Source organism: Rhagoletis zephyria, unplaced genomic scaffold (assembly GCF_001687245.7).
Source record: "Rhagoletis zephyria isolate East Lansing unplaced genomic scaffold, Rhagoletis_zephyria_1.1 Rzeph_scaffold_02663, whole genome shotgun sequence".
In the NCBI taxonomy this organism is placed as follows: domain Eukaryota; kingdom Metazoa; phylum Arthropoda; class Insecta; order Diptera; family Tephritidae; genus Rhagoletis; species Rhagoletis zephyria.
Window position 1 is genome coordinate 20,453 of NW_016159747.1, and position 20,669 is coordinate 41,121.

At 37.0% G+C, this 20,669-nt stretch overlaps 5 protein-coding genes across 7 annotated transcripts in view; 2 read left to right on the forward strand and 3 right to left on the reverse strand.

Annotated features, from left to right (window-relative positions):
- The window catches only part of lost (methenyltetrahydrofolate synthase domain-containing protein lost), a 12,892-nt gene extending 9,217 nt beyond the window's left edge, over window positions 1-3,675 (reverse strand). The window contains exon 1 of the mRNA XM_017621988.1: window positions 2,984-3,675. Coding sequence (XP_017477477.1) covers window positions 2,984-3,077 — 94 coding nt within the window. The 5' untranslated portion in view covers window positions 3,078-3,675. The remainder of the gene's footprint in view (window positions 1-2,983) is intronic.
- Window positions 3,676-5,268: 1,593 nt separating this feature from the next.
- LOC108367388 (BTB/POZ domain-containing protein KCTD9) lies at window positions 5,269-7,453 on the reverse strand. Its single transcript, XM_017621990.1, has 2 exons — window positions 6,733-7,453; window positions 5,269-6,649 (listed from the first exon to the last, which is right to left on the reverse strand). The coding sequence occupies exons 1-2, from the start codon at window positions 7,324-7,326 to the stop codon at window positions 6,203-6,205; spliced, it is 1,041 nt and encodes a 346-aa protein (XP_017477479.1). The 5' UTR covers window positions 7,327-7,453; the 3' UTR covers window positions 5,269-6,202.
- Window positions 7,454-8,690: 1,237 nt separating this feature from the next.
- Window positions 8,691-10,427, forward strand: LOC108367389 (Golgi to ER traffic protein 4 homolog). Its single transcript, XM_017621991.1, has 2 exons — window positions 8,691-9,214; window positions 9,646-10,427. The coding sequence occupies exons 1-2, from the start codon at window positions 8,846-8,848 to the stop codon at window positions 10,312-10,314; spliced, it is 1,038 nt and encodes a 345-aa protein (XP_017477480.1). The 5' UTR covers window positions 8,691-8,845; the 3' UTR covers window positions 10,315-10,427.
- Window positions 10,428-11,308: 881 nt separating this feature from the next.
- Window positions 11,309-13,105, reverse strand: LOC108367391 (uncharacterized). 3 transcript variants are annotated; one of them, XM_017621995.1, is made up of 6 exons: window positions 12,410-13,105; window positions 12,161-12,331; window positions 11,902-12,079; window positions 11,684-11,784; window positions 11,546-11,604; window positions 11,309-11,395 (listed from the first exon to the last, which is right to left on the reverse strand). In XM_017621995.1, the coding sequence occupies exons 1-5, from the start codon at window positions 12,732-12,734 to the stop codon at window positions 11,597-11,599; spliced, it is 783 nt and encodes a 260-aa protein (XP_017477484.1). In that variant the 5' UTR covers window positions 12,735-13,105; the 3' UTR covers window positions 11,309-11,395; window positions 11,546-11,596. The 3 variants fall into 3 exon arrangements, with proteins under 3 accessions (XP_017477484.1, XP_017477483.1, XP_017477482.1); XM_017621994.1 differs by lacking the exon at window positions 11,309-11,395 and having other exon boundaries at window positions 11,402-11,784; XM_017621993.1 differs by lacking the exon at window positions 11,309-11,395 and having other exon boundaries at window positions 11,402-12,079; window positions 12,161-13,105.
- A 2,458-nt stretch (window positions 13,106-15,563) lies between these two features.
- LOC108367386 (protein Tube-like) lies at window positions 15,564-20,527 on the forward strand. Its single transcript, XM_017621989.1, is given in 5 exon segments — window positions 15,564-15,831; window positions 15,882-16,118; window positions 16,120-16,372; window positions 18,806-19,546; window positions 19,549-20,527. Coding segments are annotated over 4 exon segments (1,464 nt in total). The 5' UTR covers window positions 15,564-15,831; window positions 15,882-15,971; the 3' UTR covers window positions 19,872-20,527.
- Window positions 20,528-20,669: the final 142 nt, after the last annotated feature.

Below are 20,669 nucleotides of genomic sequence, written 5' to 3' on the forward strand. Positions count from 1 at the left end.
TATGTATGTATGTACATTAGGGTGGTCCAACACATGTCGGAATTTTAATGCTCTCACCACTAGGATTTTTCTATATCGAAAAAATATGCCCCTACTTTTTTATTTTGAAATAAAAAAAAACCTAAAAAAAATGTTTAATTTTGAGCGAATTTTTTTTTTAATGTGGTAAATTCTAAACTTTGACTTATATGGTTGATGTTATAGAATCAACAATACATATTTTTTTAAATTAACGAAATCAATTTAAGACGTAAGACATTGTGAACATTTCAAGTTCTCTGAACATTTATTTAAGCTTTTAAAGCTTACGACATACAACAATACGACACTTACCGACACTGTTTTGAATCCCTCAATTGTAAAAAATAAGTGTGCTATTTGGTTGAGCGCCACTGTATGTATTTATTAATTAATGCAAATTAAAATATTATTTATTTCAAGCTTTATTGAAAAGCAAAACCTTCTCTAAATTTGTAGTTTACATATCTTAATTCTCAGAAAAATTAAAAAATCTAGAGTTTTACGCCACCTTCAAAAGCCGAAGATTTCTGTTGGGCTTTGCCATTGGGGCAAAGGGAATCCAACCTGTGTGCTTCAGAGTGGTATTACGCATTTCCAATCATTCGGTTACGGCGATGACGATGTACACATATGTATGTATGTATGTATGTATGTATGTACATATGTATGCGTTACCTTTACTAAACAATTTGCGGGAATATTTGTGATTAGAACCATTTTAAGTGTATAATATTCAAAATTACAAATTTTGTATGTACATTAGTGTGCGGCCTATTTGTAGAGAATATTTTTTTGTATGAGGAAAACCAATAACCTAGATAGGCTCGTTTGATTAAAGGAACGTGATCAGCGAGAACTTTTCAAAATCGGATGAAAAAAAAACGTGTCCGAAGAGCCCTAGAGGTGCACACGTTAATTCATTCAATTTTACATAAAATAGGAAACAAGAGTTACAAAGCAAAAGCATCGCCAAGTTCAAAGCAAGATCTGTTGTTCATGTGATCAGCATACATATTTCCAACGTTTCTTCAGAGAATGAAACTGGANGAAAAACGTGTCCGAAGAGCCCTAGAGGTGCACACGTTAATTCATTCAATTTTACATAAAATAGGAAACAAGAGTTACAAAGCAAAAGCATCGCCTAAGTTCAAAGCAAGATCTGTTGTTGATGTGATCAGCATACATATTTCCAACGTTTCTTCAGAGAATGAAACTGGAGTGACAGTTATAAATTTGGGTCGTACCGGTTATACCGGTTACGTAGAACCAACTTTCGTGGAAACGAAGCATATATGTATGTAATCAATCTACCTACTACCTACTTAGCTATAAAGTACTCTAAAAAAATCGGTCCAACGGTATTTGGGTCTACATTTATATCTGGCCAATAACTGTCAATCCTCCAGCATTCCTCATAAACTATGGGCTGGTTACTCCAACTCAACTTAGTTTAGCCAACTTTATAGACTTCGTCAAGAATAAGCTGTGTAAAAAGTAGGCTAAAAGCTCAGTTAGTCTAGAGTCTAGACTTAACTTAATTTAACTTACCGTAAGAAATCATCAATGATTACTCAACACGACAACTTAAGCCAAGAGCGGAAATATTTTGTTTTTGTATTTTCTCTTTCAGGTGTTTAACAGTTTGCCGCCTAAAATGCCAAATGTTTGCTTTTATTTATTTTTAAGAAATACAAAAACGAGAGTCTGACAATCCCGTTTCTCTCACCGCATTTTGTCGATTACTGGAGCCCTCAGTGTTGTTTACTACAGTGTTGCCACACATCATTGCCTTTTCATAACCTTACCTTTTCAACTACAATTTTTCGTGCTATAATAGATGCTGGCTAAATATAAACTACTTATTTTTCAACAAAAAACCTCATTCGATAGTAAACTTCAAATATTTTAAACGTATTTTGAATAGGAACTTATAACTTTTTTACCATCTGCAAAACTGACGACGGGGCAACCATCTATAGAAGGAAGAAATCAGCTGACACGGAAAAATCTAAATTCCGCAGATTTCTGCGCTACGGGCTACAACTACATAAAAGTTCTGCGGTGTTGAGTTTTCATTTACATGGCGCTCTTGTAAGACAGATCGTGTTAGCTGACTCGGGTTTACGTACCGGTAGGTTTACGTTCTCGACTAATTTCACCTTAAGAACCTAAAATCTATAGGTTCTTAGGTTTCTTACGGTAAGTTAAGTTTTAATTAACCGCCAACACAGTTTCTCATATAACAGGTTGGCCAAAATATTACGTTAAGTTACGGAAATTAAGTCTAGACTAACTGAGCTTAAGCTTTTGACTTAAGTCCAAAAAATGTCTAAACTAAGTTAAGTTGAGTTGGACAAACCAGCCCGCCCTATGTTCCCACAAACTTACTACATTTAAATTTACGTCACCCACCGGGGTAACTAATTAATACATATATGTTCATGTACATGCATGCATGTAGTAAATATGGTAATTTTACTGCAAGAGGGTCATAATCAAAAAATAATAAATTAAATATGAATTAATGACAGACACCCACCCCTTCTCCTATGTTGTGTACAATAATAGCTGTATCGATTAACAAGGCTCTTCATTTTTAACAGGGGGGCAAATGTAGACCGCAAATTTTAAAGCAGTTTTTGTCGAGTATTTGAATTTTTGGACTATGAGACGCTTGCAGAAAACTTACGATATAGCTTATTATTCCTCCCCCAATTTATACCAAAAAATATCAATATTCCTCATCGTACGCCATTCAAATATCTACATATACATACATATTGAATTTACACTAATCGGTTCACTGCTGAATACCAAAAAACACTAGGAAATTTTTTAAATTCGTAGGAAAAAGTCCCACAACAGCTGAAAGCAATTGTACTTAACTAAAAATCTTAAATTATGACACTCTTCCTCCAAACAGTCATACACATATACTAGATTTTTTCATCTATGTACTTACTTGTAGATGAGACTTCCTGAGTAGCGCTCGAACCATTTTCTGCAGCAGTGGCTGCATCTGTGACGACGGCAGCGGTATTGTTTTGATTTTCCATTTTTCAACGAGCTCGCGACGTTTACAGCGTTTTATTTGCGTCACTAGTGCACAATCCGGCGCGAAAGTCACTCAATAATTTTATTTTCTATAATTTGACAATTTTCTGCTGGGCTGCTAGCAAACCGAAAAACCACGTTTTTTCGCCTCTTTCCTATTGTACGTAGCGGCACTCGTCCCGTCCGATATTTTTCGTTGTTGTGCTCTTCCCACCAGTGGTACTAAGCGCACTGTACTCGTACTTGTACGAGAATGTCTAATATCTTTATCTCTTTTACGCTGCTACACTCCAGGAAAGCTAGTGGCCTTCTTTAGACTTTTCTTACCAACTTATTTTTTCCAATTCAACCGAAAACGGAGTGGCAAAATGCAATCTTCTTCGGCTTCTGAAACTTTTCGCCAATAAAATTATGAACGCGAAAATTGTTAGCACTAAATCTCGTCGTGCGGCTTTTTTACTGCTTTTAGTTTCTTCTTTTCAACGAGAGAAAATTTGTTTTTTGGGGGGGGGTTGACAGAAATATCACGTCAGCTGCAGAAATAGAATTTCTTGTCTGTGCGATGCAGAGCTGGAACGAACTGTGACGATTTTCACCTATTTTCACTTGATCTACCAAACGCTGACAGGGCTGCCAACCACTCTTAGCTGTGGAGTGCCATATTGAGAATAAGAAAGTGTGCCGTATATAAATATTTTTTGGCGTAATTGAAAAGATAAACCAGTTGTATAAATATAAATTATAGAAATTAGAAAATTTTAGTTCAGAAAACGAAGTACACTTACCGGATTTCCCAAAAATGTAATAAAATGTTAGTATTTTTCAAAAGTGTCAATTTGGCACTTAATGCCAAATTGAAAAATTAAGTGCCATTTGGAGTAAGAGGGCCAAAAATGGCACGGTTTGAGCGAAGCTGGCAGCCCTGAAAGCTGACATCATGAAATTTCACCGTGAGTGTGGTAAGTTCAGTGAGTATGAGTGTGATAACACTATAACTGTTGAAATGAAATGGCCGATATAACGCACCACGAAAATGTGGCCAAGTTTTTAAATATCGTCCTAAAGCCCTATATGCAGCTCTCAAGAAANAAAAGTTGGTTGGCGCCTTTTTTGCTCTTCGCAGATTTCTTAAACAAAATCACAGCATCAAAAAGAACGAGCTGTATAAATAAGTAAGTATTTATAGTTTAGAATTCATGCAATTCAGCAATAATTTTAATTTTCATATTGTAGAATATCGTTATAATGGATTGGCGTATGGCTGAGGTGTTGAAATTAATAAATGTATATAGGCAATACGAATGCCTTTGGAATTTCCAAAGTGCGTCATATAGAGAGCTGCATACTGGGCTCGAATCGTCACATACGATAGCGTACCACTCGTCACGTAAAAAACATTTTTCGGATTATGACTTACGTGAACGTACTCTTTGTCCCATTCAGCTTACACTGCCTGACGTATCACGTAATTTTCTTTCGTATCGTTTTCGATCCGTGAACGGATGTTACGATTCGAGCCCAGGCCTTAAAGCTGAAATTAGTCAAGAACGCAGAACGTATACTTAGTGCCAGTTTAAACTTAGATTAACAACTTCCCTGTCCAATGAGTCATATGTGACTCACCAGAGCGTGTTAAAATAAGTTCAGGAGTCACATGTGACTCATTTTTGTGTACAATTTCGGACAAATTTTTTGGTGTGAACGGTACGCGATATTTTTTCAAATGATACGTGGACGTACGGCAAAAAACCTAACGTAAAAATATATGAAAGAAAATTTCGAGATTTTTTTCCTGAAATTTCTCTTTTAGTAAAAAGAAAAAGCGCACAATAAATATAGGGTAGGTTAGGTTGCGCATTTTCATTTGACCACTCATTATTTCGTATTTATCCATCGATTTTCTTCATCAGTAACCTGATTTTTTTTTGTAACAGAACAGGCTTTAGCAATCATGCAAAAATTTGGCACATAACTGTTTTTTTTATTTTTCTTCTGTTAAAGTTTGATTTTTTCATTAAAAAATAAAAAAAGCTGGGATGATTAATTTGTCAGAAACTATAAGCCCTATCGGAAAGTGATGTATATACGATTTATGGAGAATTTCATTGGCTTTCATTTTCCGTATTTTATGCTACGATTTTTAAATTGGTTCGTAAGATATACGTTATTCAAAGGAAACAATTTTTGCTTTAAGCTGAATAACGGTAAATTGCAAATATGTATTTCGAAAACGTGTCCATAGAAAAAAAATTAACCCGAATTTCGGATTCACCGAGCAGTTCTACATAAAAATTGGATAGTGGTGTCTGGAGACCAAATATCAAATTAAAATTTGTGATCCAGTGTAATTGAATGATTTTTCTCAATTCTACCGCATATTAAAAAAATTAAGTTTGCACACTGCTAAAAGACCGTAAATTGTAGGTTCATTTTCTGTGGATAGCCTATAGTGCAAATACTTTTCCAGTAGAACTTCACAGCAGATTTTTAATAAAAGGCTGGTCACCTGAAAAGCTTGTTGAGTTCTTGTAAACCATTTGTAAACGAAAAAAGTCGTGGGGCAAACTTATACCGATGCATTTAAGAATACTTAGGCTTGATGCACACAAGGGTTTTTTTTATACTGCTGCACCGCTGCGCTTCCACGAGTGCTTGCTACAATACAATAGATCAAATTTTGGCAAGTGTGCATAGCACAATTTGTTCTCGTACAAAATAAACGCTTTTGGGTATCGAATCTAAAAATTTTAAGTAAAATCGTTTTAGAAATTTTTCTCCAGAATAACAATAATACCTTACGGGGATTTTATTATCTGCGGATTAATTTATAAGGATTATAATGTATACACATGACATTCCTGTTAAAAATTAACTCTCTAGTGATGTTGTATGCAAGTCCCTCAGTCATTGTTATTTTTCGTAGTATGAAATTTCTTAATTTCTAATATTAATTTTTATGTAAATAGTATCTACAGACTATCACTATAATGTTTTCTGCTTGGCTCTGCAGTGTTGAAAATATTATTTCAATTAAATCCCGAAAATTAAGCGCAAGCAAGAAATAGATAGCGTATCAAATCACAGGAAAATTAAGGTGTGGGATGGTAACATTTAATGTAGCCACACCTCATCGTATGGCTTGAGCCATGTGTAATGGTGTCACCATAAGGGTGAGTTCAGCGTCTTTCAAATTGGCACCACGCAAATTTGCTTCCTGTAAATCACTGCCAGATAAATTACAACGTTCCAAATCGGCTCCTGCAAGTACAGCGGAACGCAAATTGCAATTCTTCATGTTTGCATCCTTTAAATTGGCAACACGTAGATTTATTCCCGCCATGTTGCTACTTTCTAAGCAAGCACCTTTAAGATTGACACCTTCAAGATTAGTACGGACCCCAGTCGGATCCTCAAAGTTACATCCGCGCAAGTTGGCGCCCTCCATATTAGCGCACAATCCCTTTACTGAAACGAGTTGCGAACACTCCAAATTCGCATAGGCCAAGTCGGTGCGTTCGAGACAGCAATACGTCAGATTAGCATGTGATAAATTACACCGTTGCATACATGCATACTAATAGCAGATAGTTAAATAAAAGAACAAAAACTTTCTAAAATTCTGTTAGGCAAATTACATATTTTAATAGCGAAACCTACCTTAAAATTAATATTACGGAAATCAAGCTTTCGTAAATCAGCACCTGCCAGGTTAACGCCCTGAAATCGCAACTCACTAGCATGGGGTGTTTGAATTAATGCTTTAATAACATCCCGTCGTGTGAGTGGCATATCGTCTATGGGTCGATTGATTTGTGCAAGTTGGGGTTCAAGTTGACTTATAAGCGAATAAATTCCAAAAAACCTCGCTTCTTCCAATACACCTTCAAGGCTTACATGAGCGTCCACAATCAGTTGCCCATGCCGCAAGTAATTTAGAATTGGCTCAAAATAGTGCGCACTGCGATCTATGAGATAAGCACCTTGTTCGTCTTGTTCACTAGGCAACATTCCATCCTGCGAAAACATGCGCGCCAACATACTATCGGGCTCTTTACTAACCAACGTACATAAGGTGGTCACATAAATTTTTCCACCAACATTCAGCTTCACCCACTTCGATGACGGAAATTTGTTACAACTTTCCCTAACTACTTCAGTCGCAGACTCCATTCCGATAGTTGATTGGTTCGTGGTTATTGGAGACAGTGTACTAGCTCCAGTTTTATTTTTACTGGCTACTGATTGCTCCATCTCCCGAAAATTGCGTATATTTTTATAATATATTTACTAAAGATAGAAGATAAACAAATGACCAGACTGAATTAAGAAAAATTAATTTTTTTTTAATTTGACATTTCTCTTTCACTGTTAACAGTGTTTGGACTTCCCCGTTGTAAGGTCTATTCATGCATGAAACAATGTTACACATGAACCAACAACTACAGATCCCCTTAGTCGACGTTCAGACACGAAAACTTTTGTTGCGGAAACTCGAAGCTTTGAGGGAGAGAGCGACGAGGAAAGGGGATGGGTACCGAGTCGCCCGTACTCGAGAAACACGCTTTGTGCTCTCGTTCGTCTGAGTAATTCAAGTTGGCGATTCACAGCTGACAACAACAATTGCGTACAAAAGAGATTCTGTGTGTGAATGCAAAGGGCAACACCGAAAGAGAAATCGCCGATAATAAGAAACTCGAGTTTCCGTGTTTGAACGCAGACTAATCAGCCATCGTTGTATTTGTAATCGATTTTCAGGAAAAAGTATATCGCCATATCGATTTTATATGCAATGAATTAAATCGATTCATGATATCGATACTTTCTTAAATGTCGAGCATTCCTAGCTTCAATTACAAACGTGTACGTAAGTTTTGCTCATCACTATGCGCTCTCCCATTGAAACATATGCATTTGAAATCGACGCTTTGCTCGATGCTCTTTGCTCGCCGCTCCACTATTGTTGGCTCGGCTGTAGAAGTGTGCTTGTACCTTTGTGGTCCCTTGTTGTTGACAGTGTGTTAGTATCTTTATGTTATGTCTTTTCTCGNAAGGCTGTAGAAGTGTGCTTGTACCTTTGTGCTCCCTTGTTGTTGACAGTGTGTTAGTATCTTTATGTTATGTCTTTTCTCGATAAATTTTATAATTCCATCCCCAACCACACGAAACTAAAACGTCAAAACCTTCTAGAAAAGAAAATTAATTGTGGTTCTGGAGATGGAAGCGTGATGAGCGCACAAAAGCGTAAGTTTGATTTTAAATGTTGATAGGAAATAACGCGCACAATTTCACGATATATTTTCACGCCATATATACGGCAAAATTGAAGTGAGCTTTTATTTGACCTCGGCCAGGACCTAATTCTGCAACTACGTTTTTGGCCTAATGCTTTGACCACTCCGCTATTGCGACTCTTTGAGCGACGCGGGCAAAGGGCAGGGCGAATTTATACAAGGAGGTGTTACTGGCGAATTTAAATTTTCGCAACGGTACTTCTTAATGTCAAAATAGTGTGTTTGTTGTAAAATGAATTCGCCTTGTTTACAACAAACACATGATTTTGGCATTAATAAGTACCGCGGCGAAAATTTAAATTCGCCAGTAACACACCCTTGGTTCATTGGTTCATGCGCTGCACAGGGCGTCCGAGCACTAAATGTGGTCGTGGTATGTGGAATGTCACAGAAACGTCAAAAGAAAAAAATAGCAAATTTTCGCAGTGATCCATTTAAAAAATATATTTTTAAGTAATTTGTATAATACCAAAGCGATTATGACGGCAACTGTTTTAGATCGAGGTGGACAGCGGGGTGTTAGCCGTGTGCTGACCAAGTTGGAAAATTCAATAGAGTCAGGAAACTACTATGAAGCACATCAAATGTATCGTACATTGTACTTTAGATACACTGGGCAACAGAAATATACAGACTGTCTGGAGCTGTTGTGGAGCGGCGCAATGAAGCTCGTCTCTAAACAACAAGAGACCAGTGCCGCGGATTTAGCCCTTCTTCTTATCGATACATTAGAAAAGCGTGGTAGTGCTGGAACTGAAGCTAGTAATGATGGTGACCTGTGGATTGATCGTTTGGCTACTATTATTGGACATCTCAGCGCTACAACTGTTGAACGCGAAACTTTGGTCGTAAGTTTCCTTACCCTTTCCCATTTATTGGGTTGGCTTTCCTTTATGGCCGTTCGTTAAAGGGGCGGTGGGCGAAAGATAAGTGGGCGTGGCACCTCTAACCCACCTTTTTGGAGAGGGAATGAACCGTCATTAACAAAAATGCAACCCCCGACCACCTAGGCACCCTATTGTTCCCTAGGGACCTCTTAGAAAAATTGCTAAAAATCACAATTTTCATTTGCGTTTATTCGCTTGAAAAATGTTGCAAGTAAAAATTGCGATTTTTGGCCATTTTTCTAAGACGTCCGTAGGGAACCATAGGGGGCCTAGGTGGTCGGGGGTTGCATTTTTGTCAATGGCGGTTCATACCCTCTCGCCCACCGCACCTTTAACGAACGGCCATAATGGAAAGTTTCCCCCATTTATTTCTTATATTGACAAATTCTCAGAATCGCGCAATAAAATGGAGTAGCGATATGTCCGGAAACACTTTGGGACATCCTAGCATGCATAAAGCTATTGCTCAAGTATTTTGGGCGGAAGGAAATTATGAGCAGGCACGTCACCACTTTTTACTAAGTCGCGATGGAAATCTGTGTGGACGCATTCTGATAAAGATTCATAAAAACAAAGGCTATGACAGCGAATTGGACTTGTTTATACTGCAAGCCGTACTACAACAGTTATGTTTAAAAGATCGCAGAACATCCGAAGAAACGTTTATTTCCTTTACCACAAATCATTCGGATATCAGGCGTAAAGAAGCTCCTTTTAAACAACCACTACTCAATTTCGTATACTTTTTGTTTCGCTGCATCGATACCGGGCGACAAGACGCTTTTCGTGCTTTATGTGACCTGTATAAACCGTCTTTGAATAGGGACCCTTCCTTTGAGAAGTATTTGATAAAAATAGGAGTACATTTCTTCGGTGTTGCACCGCCGTCTACTATGGGCGGTGGCGGTTTAATGGGTGGAATGTTTGGTGATTTGTTTACACGATTGTTCCAGGGGTTTGATGATGACGACGACGAAAGCGAAAATGGCCCACAGCCAGCTCCGTTCGGGGATGTACCTAGACGCACTGGAGGGACAGCAAATGCTGCAGATTTAGACTAACATCCAAAGACTTTCTCGGTAATGGATATTTGCACAAAAATATATTCGGTGGATTCCGATTTTGTGCAGAAAATAAGATTTAATAAATTAAACCATTAACTTCTGCATGTTAAGTTAAAGCAGCTTTTTAATTCAGACTATAATAGGAGAAATTTTAAATACAATAAATATGGGTAAGTGATCTTGAAACAATTATTCCTTAAAGTAAATCAAGTCAGATTTTGATGCCGTAATTCTGAACACTCTTATGGCCCTATTGTGTATGGCGACAGATAGGCGATGGGCAATCACATTCTTTAATGTGGCTATTGGCTAATAAGTCTAGTAGGCGAATATTCTGTTTCCCGCTACGACGATTTTTATATTTGCTCACATCGGAGAAAATTTGCCAATTAGGTCGGTGTTATGCAGAATTTTTTTTTGGCAAACTGCGTGCAATTGTTGTTGCAGCAAACTCGGAGAGAGTGAGTTTGGCGACTCTCACAGCAACTTAATTTTGTTTGGTCAAACTGCAGCAATTCGGTGTTGTCATATACAAAAATTGTAGACAATTGTTCCTATACACAAAAATTGCCGTGATACCGAAAGCCAGAGAACTGAATTTATGCTGTAGGAGCTTCAAAAATTAGGGCACAGTTAATTGCCTATACATCTGAAATTCCCATTTCGTGTTGGCAATAGCCATGAGAACCATAACGAGCGTGCAATCCTGTACCAAACTCGACATAACCACCTCCGAGCAAACTAAGCAGCCGCCATTTAATTTGGCAACCAAAAGCTTGTCTGCATAACACCGACCTTAGTAATCGCTATACATAATACAAATTACGATACTGGTAGCCCTGGCAACTAGACCCCAGCCGCCTCACATGATAGGGTCATTAATGAAGACGCGACTTATTACATTAGTATAATTTAAATTAATAAACTTTAATAATATTAAATAAATAACATTTATTCAGTGAATGAGAAATTCTAGTATGTATCGCATTTATATTTTTAAGTAATAACTCAGGCCTTTCAACAAAAGACGCGACCAAATTATCTGAACGAAAATTCATCGACTATAATTCGGAGTGCCTCATTTGCAAATTGCTTTGTTTTACATAAAAGTCACAATTTTAAAAGATCTATGCTTACTTATAGCAGCAATAAATTATTCGGTAAACGAGATTGACGTAAACTGTTTTATTTTAAGGCTTCAGAAATTTTATCTTTCTGCGACTTTTACCTTTATCTCTGACTTTCGGAAGATGTTCAAGTGTTGACAAAATTGTGGTAGTCACAGAGCTGAAAAAATACAACAATATTAAATACATAATGCTCCATTTAACCCAATTGTTTTTAAAACGCTAGGATTTTGACCCACCTTTTCTCTCAGTCACTCCGAATTTGTGATGAAAAATCGTCTTAATTTCATTAAAGCATAAAAATAATCGTAATACATAAATTTGTATGTACTTAGTATCGCTAAAAGTATAAAAACCACAATTAAGACTAAATCAATTTTACATAGCGTATGTGGCTGAATTGTCATTTGCATTCCAACTGCAGCTAGGGCAGAATTCTAAAGAAACTTTCCCTTGCCTTATATGTAAACAAACGCCTGCATCTGCTTCTGTATTTCCTGTCCGAGACATTTCACTCAAATCTGCGTAACTATGATCTTCAGTAACCGTAGTTATTTGTGTATTGTCTTTTGTTGCAAAGTCATCATCTAGTAGATCGGACCATGCATCATTAAAAACAGACGAAGGTGCGAAATCTGAGGAAAAATTTTCAAAAATGTTATACAATTGCATTGTATTTTCGGGATCATAAAACTCCTCTGAAATGCCTACGCTACCATTATCCGAAAGATGCGACGTGGAAGTTAGATTTTGATCAAAGCCTTTTTCCAACCCATTTTCCACGCTGGCCAACTGCTGAAAAATCGTTGGTGATGGACACAGCTGTCGACTACAATTCGAATGTCCTGGTGAATTCAACATTGGAGAATTTTCATTTGCAGTTTGCTGTGCATGCATTCGAACATTCAGAGCTTTAATAAGATTCTCTATTTCTTTGTGATTTGCTATAACGCTCTGAAAATACCTTTTTTCTCGCTGAAGTTGATCAACTGCTTTCATCTGCTGCTTCAATGCCTTCTTCAGTTGTTTGTTTGTCAACCGCATTTCCTCCAGTTCCTTCTCCATGGCCTGCAAATGCTCTTTTTTCTTGCGACGATTTTCTCGTGCCAACAAGGCATTCCGGTTATGTATATTCGGGTTTGGGCGTCTTGTGGGCCTACGATTTCGCCGATGATTTTCTGGACCGTTTTTCACAGCTGAAATTGTACTATCTTCGCTATCGCTACCAGAATTAGAATCCGTCGAGCCATAATGGAGGCCATTGTGCTGCAACTGCTTTAAATCATCCATATTTTTGTGCCCAAGGAATCGTTTTTGGAAAATTTTACAAACAGGAATCTTGTTTATTATTTTGACACAGAAAAAATGGCCGCTACTACTTTACCTTTTTAATTCCTATTTTAATAATTTTAATCCAAAGAAATTTCACTTAAATTACGCCACAGACAAAAGAAAATGGTGGTCAATCGATTTAGGTTTTTTTTATACATACATGGTTGCATTGGTGCAACACTCAGCAGGAATGGAATATGAAACTCAAATTGTATCTATTTGAGGAGAAACAGGCAAATGTACCTAAAAAATTTGAAAAGAAATATCTGCCTGCGGTACGTTCGAATCACAAACGAAATTTGATAAAAAAGAGGCCACTGGAGAACTTTTCAGGTTTTGTCTTCACCGGAAAAAGCTTAAATAAATCTAGTAACAATTGGAAATATTTCCAAGTCCAATGTTGGTAATTTTTCCTAATGTATTTTGTTTGTGTAAAATAACTCAAACCACCGAGTAAACTACTAATTGGTACTCGGTAACTTTACCAGCTGTGAACGTTCTTTTCAGCTTTATTTTGTTAGTCTGGTAAACTATGTTAATCAACAGCTGATTCGTAGCTACTTTCAAAAAAAAACATATGTAAATAAATTGTAACAGAAAATTGATGGAAACGGCAACGGGCGCATTTAAAATTGAATAAAAATCAAACAGGATTTCAGTTTAGCAACTACCACAAAAATTATCAAGCTTTAGTAACGCGATAATTCGGCAACCGATATACCGATAATAAAATAAGCTAGGTGTGAATACCTCTCATGAACCAAAAATACAAGATCACGTAAGAACGCGTCGTTGTATTTGTAACTGGTTTTGAGAAAAAAGTTTGCGAAAGCGGGTTCGCCAGCTGAGCGTTTGTTTACATCACAAGCACCACTATTTTACACTTTTATTCAAGTAAAGAAGAGTTAATTCAACATGACAACACATTTTAAAGCATTTTGTTGCATCATTTTACCTAAATTGTGCGTTTAAAGTGGCTGACAATAATTTTGGCTAATTTTGGTTTTCGTTGTTTTCTTTGCTTTGTTTACTTTTCGCTCGTTTTCCAGTGAAACAAGATGGCGTAGAACCCGCTAAAAAAATCGACTTTTTTCANTGAACATAGTTTAACAGTTTTTACACAAACTTGCAGGAAAAATGATTCCGTACTCCGAATCCCTCCAAAATCCTGCAAATAAGAGCGATTTTTGGAAAGTGTGCAGAGAATGAAGTTGCAAGATTTTACCCGAACTTTTTCTTCTGGAAAAATCATGAAAAGTGTCAAGCGATCACTGGTTGACGTTTTTACAGGAATAATGCTTTTGCTTTTGCTTTTGCTTGTGCGTCCGGTTCAAATCGCAGCTCACAACGTCCGGATATTTATATCCACGTATCCTCTGGGTAGCAACCAAACACCCGTTTGGGAGCGAGCTAAAGTGAGAAGGCGTAAAACTTCGCGTGCGCTGGGTTTGGGTCCCGCCACGTTAAAATCCCGCCCAATGAAAAATAAAAAACAGCCTCGGATGAGACCACGACTTTCTGATGACGACCCACAAATCCCCCCTAAACGAAAGAGGATTGACGCCGCTTTATGAAAAGTCACCCCTCCCCCCCAACCCCTCCAACAGACCTCTGGGGAGCTGTTTGAAAATAGGGGAATTTTAGATTTTTTGCAAGGAAAAAACAAAGTTAAACTTGCTACCGCCCCAGTGATGTAACCTTGGGAAAGGATGAGGTAACTAAAATTCCCTTTCTGTGTGGTAAACCTGGGGCTGGCGCCCCAGTGATGTCTATTTTGGTTGGCCNTGTGTGGTAAACCTGTGGCTGCCGCCCCAGTTTTTTTTTTTTAATTTTTTATTTTTTATTTATTGAATCTGCCCTGCCTAAGAGCCTAACAATGGCTGCATTTCTTTATTCATTCTGAACGTTTGGAATAAGCTTTTTTGTTTATTTATTCTTTAGAACGTTCCTGTGGATATGTTGACGTACATATATTTCTAACGCATTATGTTTATTCCGGCTTTGAAATGGGATTATCCGGAATGTATAAAGAAACGCAGCCAATAATTTTTCGAATCTTAATCTATTCACTTAATTTACATCCCTTAGTTGGGATGAGTATTTTCTTAACTGGCCCTAAGAAAAGATTACGACTGGGCTGGTAAGTCATTCCTACGTAGTCTTGAGGTCCTGTTGACACGCAATAAAGATCNCCTGCCTAAGAGCCTAACAATGGCTGCATTTCTTTATTCATTCTGAACGTTTGGAATAAGCTTTTTTGTTTATTTATTCTTTAGAACGTTCCTGTTGATATGTTGACGTATATTTCAAAAACAATCTNTAAGTCATTCCTACGTAGTCTTGAGGTCCTGTTGACACGCAATAAAGATCTTGAAAAATGATTTGGGTGCGCTAAAAGCTTCGATACATATTTCGTCTTCCGTTGTTCTATTTCGGTTCGTACTTCTGGTATTCTCAAGTCGTGGTGAATGTTCTCATTTCGCATATACCAAGATGCTCCGGTGATTGTTCGAAGGATGTGATGTCTATTTTGGTTACTGGGTGTTTTATAAAAATATCTTGTTTATAAAAATGTATATACAAATTTATAACAAAAATTTGCAACAAATACCATATTTCCAACCGACATTATTGTTAAATTAGTGCACAGATTTAGTAAATTAAATTTTTGTAATAAAGCGGGAACTGTTGTCTACAAGTGTGTGTAAAAGTTTTTTGATTCGATTCACGCGTTTGGGCACAGCAACCCAAAATCGTTGTACAAATTCATAAACAGTACCCATAAAAAATCCTCAGAGAATTTTTATTCATGATAGGAGAAAAGGGAGAAGAGAAAAAAATCCCAGGGAGTTTCTATTCAGAATCGGCTTAACTCCGTACACTGACATTTATTTTATCAGCAAACAAAATGCGTGGCAACATTGACACGAATTTGTTCAGAAAGTATAAGAAAAAACAAGGAAGCAACGAAACATCGAAGAAAGAATAGAGCGAATAAAGATCGGACATCGGACATCGCAGCGTCGCTGAAGGCCAAAATTCCACAGTAGCATCAGTCAGTAGAACTTGTTGAATACTTTTGGAGATTTTAAGTTGTTTATATAGAAAGATATTGAAGACCACAGTATAATACACCTAGACGCGTATAGATTTCACGCCCACTCTGAGCAGTGGAGAGTGCAGTGAAAATATAAAATGTATACACGCGATACAGAATTGCGGCGACTGCAATCTAATGATGTAAACCGGCTGGCTGAAACACTGGGGTTCGATGGTGGGCGAAAATTGATGGAAACTATACCCAAAAATTGGTCAACTCAAGATGCATCCAATATCGGAGATTTCCGTAGGACGAGGTAGCCATAAATGGAACGGTTCAAGTGTGGTTGAATTGAAGTATAAGCCCGAACAAATACGTCTAATAGAAGAAGCAACCAAGCAAACAAGTGGGTGTTATTTTGCGGAGATATTGATTCAAGAATGGAGTACAAGTGGACGTAAACACGAGCGCCCAACGGTTGGCCTACTATTACAATTGCTGATAAAGGCTGACCTCTGGAATGCAGCAGATTTTGTGGCAGAGCATTTTCTTAACGGTAAAAAAAAATATTTTTTAAGATTCATAAATATCACACAAGCTCAGGAATGCATTTGTTAAAAGGACATAAGTCCCTGGTATAAATCAATATACATATATATGTATTCATTAGTAGCTACATACATTTCTTCTTTTTTGGCGCTGTAACCGCCTAAGCGATTTTGGCCGAGTTCAACAAAGCACGCCAGTCGTTCCTCTTCTGGGCCAAATGACGCCAATTGGAAATGCCAAGTGAAGTCAAGTCCCTCTCCACTTGGTATTTCCAACGCATTGGTAGCCTCCCTCTTCCTCTGCTACCACAAGCGGACTCCGAGTTGAATATTTTCAGAGCTGGAGCGGCGGAGTCCATTCGATCGATCGACATGGCCATCCTTCGGCGCCATATACCAACACGGGCATGATAAGTGACTTATAAAGTGTGGTTTTCGTACGTCGAGAGAGGTCTTTACTCCTAAATTGCCTACTACATACATATGTATATGCATAGGAATTAAAGATCTTTTATAAAAGGAAAAGTTGATTTTTCGGTCGATTAAGGCATTTAGCCATACATTTATACATATTCTACTAAGAGAAAGCGAAAACCAAAGTTTCCCACAAAATTACGAAACAATTTTCGAAAGCGGCGCGTTGGGAAATCCATTTATAATCTAAATGCATGTTCATGAAACCATATTTATATATGTATGTATGTTGTTAAGAAATTTATAGCAACAAATTTGTTGTAAGACAGCCTTATCACAATTAAGAATTAAGAACAAATGCAGCAAAATATAGGCTAGTATGCGCATGTGAATGTACATAATATCGACCCCTAATTGCGATTTTGCCGCGACAAATTATCGAATTTTTTTTTTTTATTGCGAATACCTACAAAATCACGGACTTTGAATATTTACCGTTACTGAAAAAAGCGAAATGAATTTTTTGTGTTCTTATAATTTTATCGTAAGCGACACTGTGTGTACAGAACTTTATTGCGAATAGCAGTATGAACTGTAGTTTTAACCAAAGTTCCATCGGCGCTTGCTACAAATGAGTGCCTCAAAATCAGTTACATTACGCAATTGCTTCTGCAATCACTAAGTGCAGTGCAGTTAGTCTAGTGGGTCTTTTTTTAATCTCATGCTTTGCCCAAGGGTTATAAGATTTAAAAGCATATTAGAAAGATGAAAAACCAGACATTTAACGGGGCTTATATTCCTATTGTATGCACTGGTATAAAAAAATGCACTGAATTCGAAATTGCGATCGTAACACTAGCTTATGCGGTCATATGGATTCACACTTGGGGAAATTACTTCATTTTGCCGTTTATTCCTTTCAAATAGCTTATAAGATTTTGATTATATCACTTTTACTTATCATAGCTTCGCTCTTTAACCTTCTGTTTATAAAGTTGTAGTCTTTGATTTTAATTTTGAATTAAAAGTTTTCGTTAAGCGATGTTATTCTCCAATAACTAGGTTTAAAACATACGCCGAGTCGAAGAAAATAAGAACTGATTTCTAAACTTGCCAAAAATCTCCCTAATATGAAGTTTTTGGAACTGAACCTATTTTGGTCAAGGATTAAATTTTACTTTTTTTATCATTCTTAAAAAACCGCCAGAAAATACCAAATAGTAGCGTCAATATGATAGTTTAGATGCATGGTAGATAATTGAATGACCTTTAACACTGCATCCACGAAGAGAACTTGTGGACAATCTAGTAGATGCACCCAAAGAGTTAAAGTTACAGTGCTTATATTTAATTGACTTAAATTAATTAATAGTGCTATTAAAAAGCTGGTGTTCAATAATGTTGTCCGTTTAAATTCCAATAAATTTTTACACTGTTAAAAAGAGAATTAACAAAACCTCTCCTGTAAATTTTACTATTCGTTGCTAACGATAAAATCGCAATCAGGGGTGGATATGTACATGTATGTATGTGTGTAAAATAGCATGAGAATGAAAAAATCTCTACCTATCAATGGTACTCTGCAGTACGACACAAGTCAAGATCCAAAAAATAAAATCCGCTGCTACTGTTAAGTGGCTCAAGTCTGTTGTTGCAACAGCACACAATGGGGAATAATGCTGGGGTGACAGTCCTTGGTCCTGATATTTACTAAAGTAAGTATTAAGGATTAGAGATATGAACGTTCCCACGACACTCGAGTATATGTACGTAACCGGAACGATCCAGATTGATATCTTGCCAAGAACTGTCACTCCAACACCATTCCCTACAAGCTCTTTACTAAAGATTAGACATGGATTAGAGACATGTACCACAGAACAGTGGTAAGAGTTTTTACTTTTTGAATTTTGATTTGTGGCGTTACTGCAGAGGACCATCGATATATATGTATATGGAACAAAGCATATATTTATGTACATAAGTATGTATGTTTGGTTTTTATTCTAACTTTTTTCATCTAACAGAACCGCTGCCCGAGCGCCCATTAGAAGGACCTGGAGCTAAAGTAGACATATCCATACCTACGGAGTGTTTAGGTAGTGTGGCGGACTTTGTTAATGACTCCATCGGCTACCCAGACACAGAAACACTCAATGATAATGCTCATCGTGTAGATAGTGTTCCAGATCACAATCGAGATTATTATACGAAAGTTCCGTTCTTTAGTAAGGATATGAATGGTACGGCTCCAAAACCACCACCACGAGCGCAACGAATCGCACGTAAACAAAACTTACAAAACCGCCAACAACAACAGTTGCAACTACAAAATCAACAACCACAAATTAACAACGAAGCTGACACAGCGGAGCCTGTTGATGGTACCAAAAAGAATCACGGCCACGAAAAAGGTGATGTACCAAATTTGCAACAAAATTGCCATTTGTCTGTTAGTAATACTATGTCGGCACATAATATACCAGAATTAAGCGACTTGCTTGAGTTTAATAGTAGTAATCACTCAACTGCTAAATCGGAGGAGCTGAACAGGATCCCCATGCTTACGCTTCTGGATTCCAACATCGCCAGCGCATCAGGTGAACTTAAAGACGCGCCAATCGTCGCTTCGACATCGAATGCTGCGGCGACGTTGTCGTCAGAAATTGGTTCTGGCGGTAGTCTGCCCCTTATCACTGAACTCAATTTGAGCACCAACAGTAGTGTAGCTTTGAATGGTGTGGGAAATAACTTTAGTTCAAATCAATTGCACGGCAAATTACAACACCTTCGCCAAATGCTCTAAGCGACGATAGTCACTGCAGTAGTCTAAGCAATGATAGCTTTGACGATGATGGCCAAAATGAATATAACGGTATAAACATGTCAGATGTTGGTAATGTTGATGCAGAATTAGATGGAAACTCAGGTGATCAAAGTTTGCCATGTCTAAGTGTTTTTGGACGACAGAGTCCAGGCAATGACTCGAGCTTGACTACTGTAACATGCACCAGTGGGGACAATAGCTTTGAATTCAGTTTGAATGATTCGAGTTCGACTTCTACAACCGACCCCACAGCTCAATGGAAATAAGATGTTTCGTATGCTGCGGCACGCATGTTAAAAATAAGATAAAAGCTAGTATAAGCATGTATGTATTCCAAATGATTTGCATAATTTAACATATGTTAAAGTTTACAAGGGTTTCCCTAATGATATAAAACATATAACATTAGATATTTAAAAGGGATCAAGCACGGCAAATCACAGTGGATTGTATATAATGTGAGAGTTTTTAAAATTTAACTGACAACGGAAGTCTAAACAGCTTCTGAATGATATAAGAAATGTAAATTGTAAAATATACCAAGTATTTTTAAACAAAGATGATCCTTGTAATGCGTTTCATCCCTTGTTTTTTCATGTTTAAAAAATACAAAGTATTTTCTACCATTACTATTTAAACACATTAAGAATAAAAACAAAATTGTTCTAGTTAAAAAGGCAGTAGTGTATATCATTCAAATGTGAGATTGAGTTGAACTATTTTTATCAACCATATTATGTAAAAATTCCCGTAATAAACATAAATAAATGCTATAGGTTATATTAGTGTTAACAAAAATAAAAATAAAATTATATTTTATTTTTTATACAATTTTTCGGAAGGGGCTTATCATATCATTGGTTAAGCTGCAAAACGTTATATGTATGCCAATTGGTTTGTTAATGTTTCTTCTGGTAAAAAAAAATATATAGTAATTAATCTCCTCAAAAAATTAAAGTATTTGTTATCAAAGAGAATATAATTAGATTTTTCAAAATAGTAAAAGTGTGGTTAAGCGTGGCGCATTTTCTCCGCATAAACAGCTAGTGAGTCCTTTTGCAGAT

Bases quoted from the DNA above. Each gene is read 5' to 3' on its own strand.
- LOC108367388 (XM_017621990.1), bottom strand. From the start codon at position 7,326: ATGGAGCAATCAGTAGCCAGTAAAAATAAAACTGGAGCTAGTACACTG. The intron at 6,650-6,732 runs GTAGGTTTCGCT...ATCTGCTATTAG, and splicing joins TCCGTAATATTAATTTTAAG to TATGCATGTATGCAACGGTG.
- LOC108367389 (XM_017621991.1), top strand. From the start codon at position 8,846: ATGACGGCAACTGTTTTAGATCGAGGTGGACAGCGGGGTGTTAGCCGT. The intron at 9,215-9,645 runs GTAAGTTTCCTT...ACAAATTCTCAG, and splicing joins TTGAACGCGAAACTTTGGTC to AATCGCGCAATAAAATGGAG.
- LOC108367391 (XM_017621993.1), bottom strand. From the start codon at position 12,734: ATGGATGATTTAAAGCAGTTGCAGCACAATGGCCTCCATTATGGCTCG. The intron at 12,080-12,160 runs GTAGCGTAGGCA...ATTTTTCCTCAG, and splicing joins GTCGCATCTTTCGGATAATG to ATTTCGCACCTTCGTCTGTT.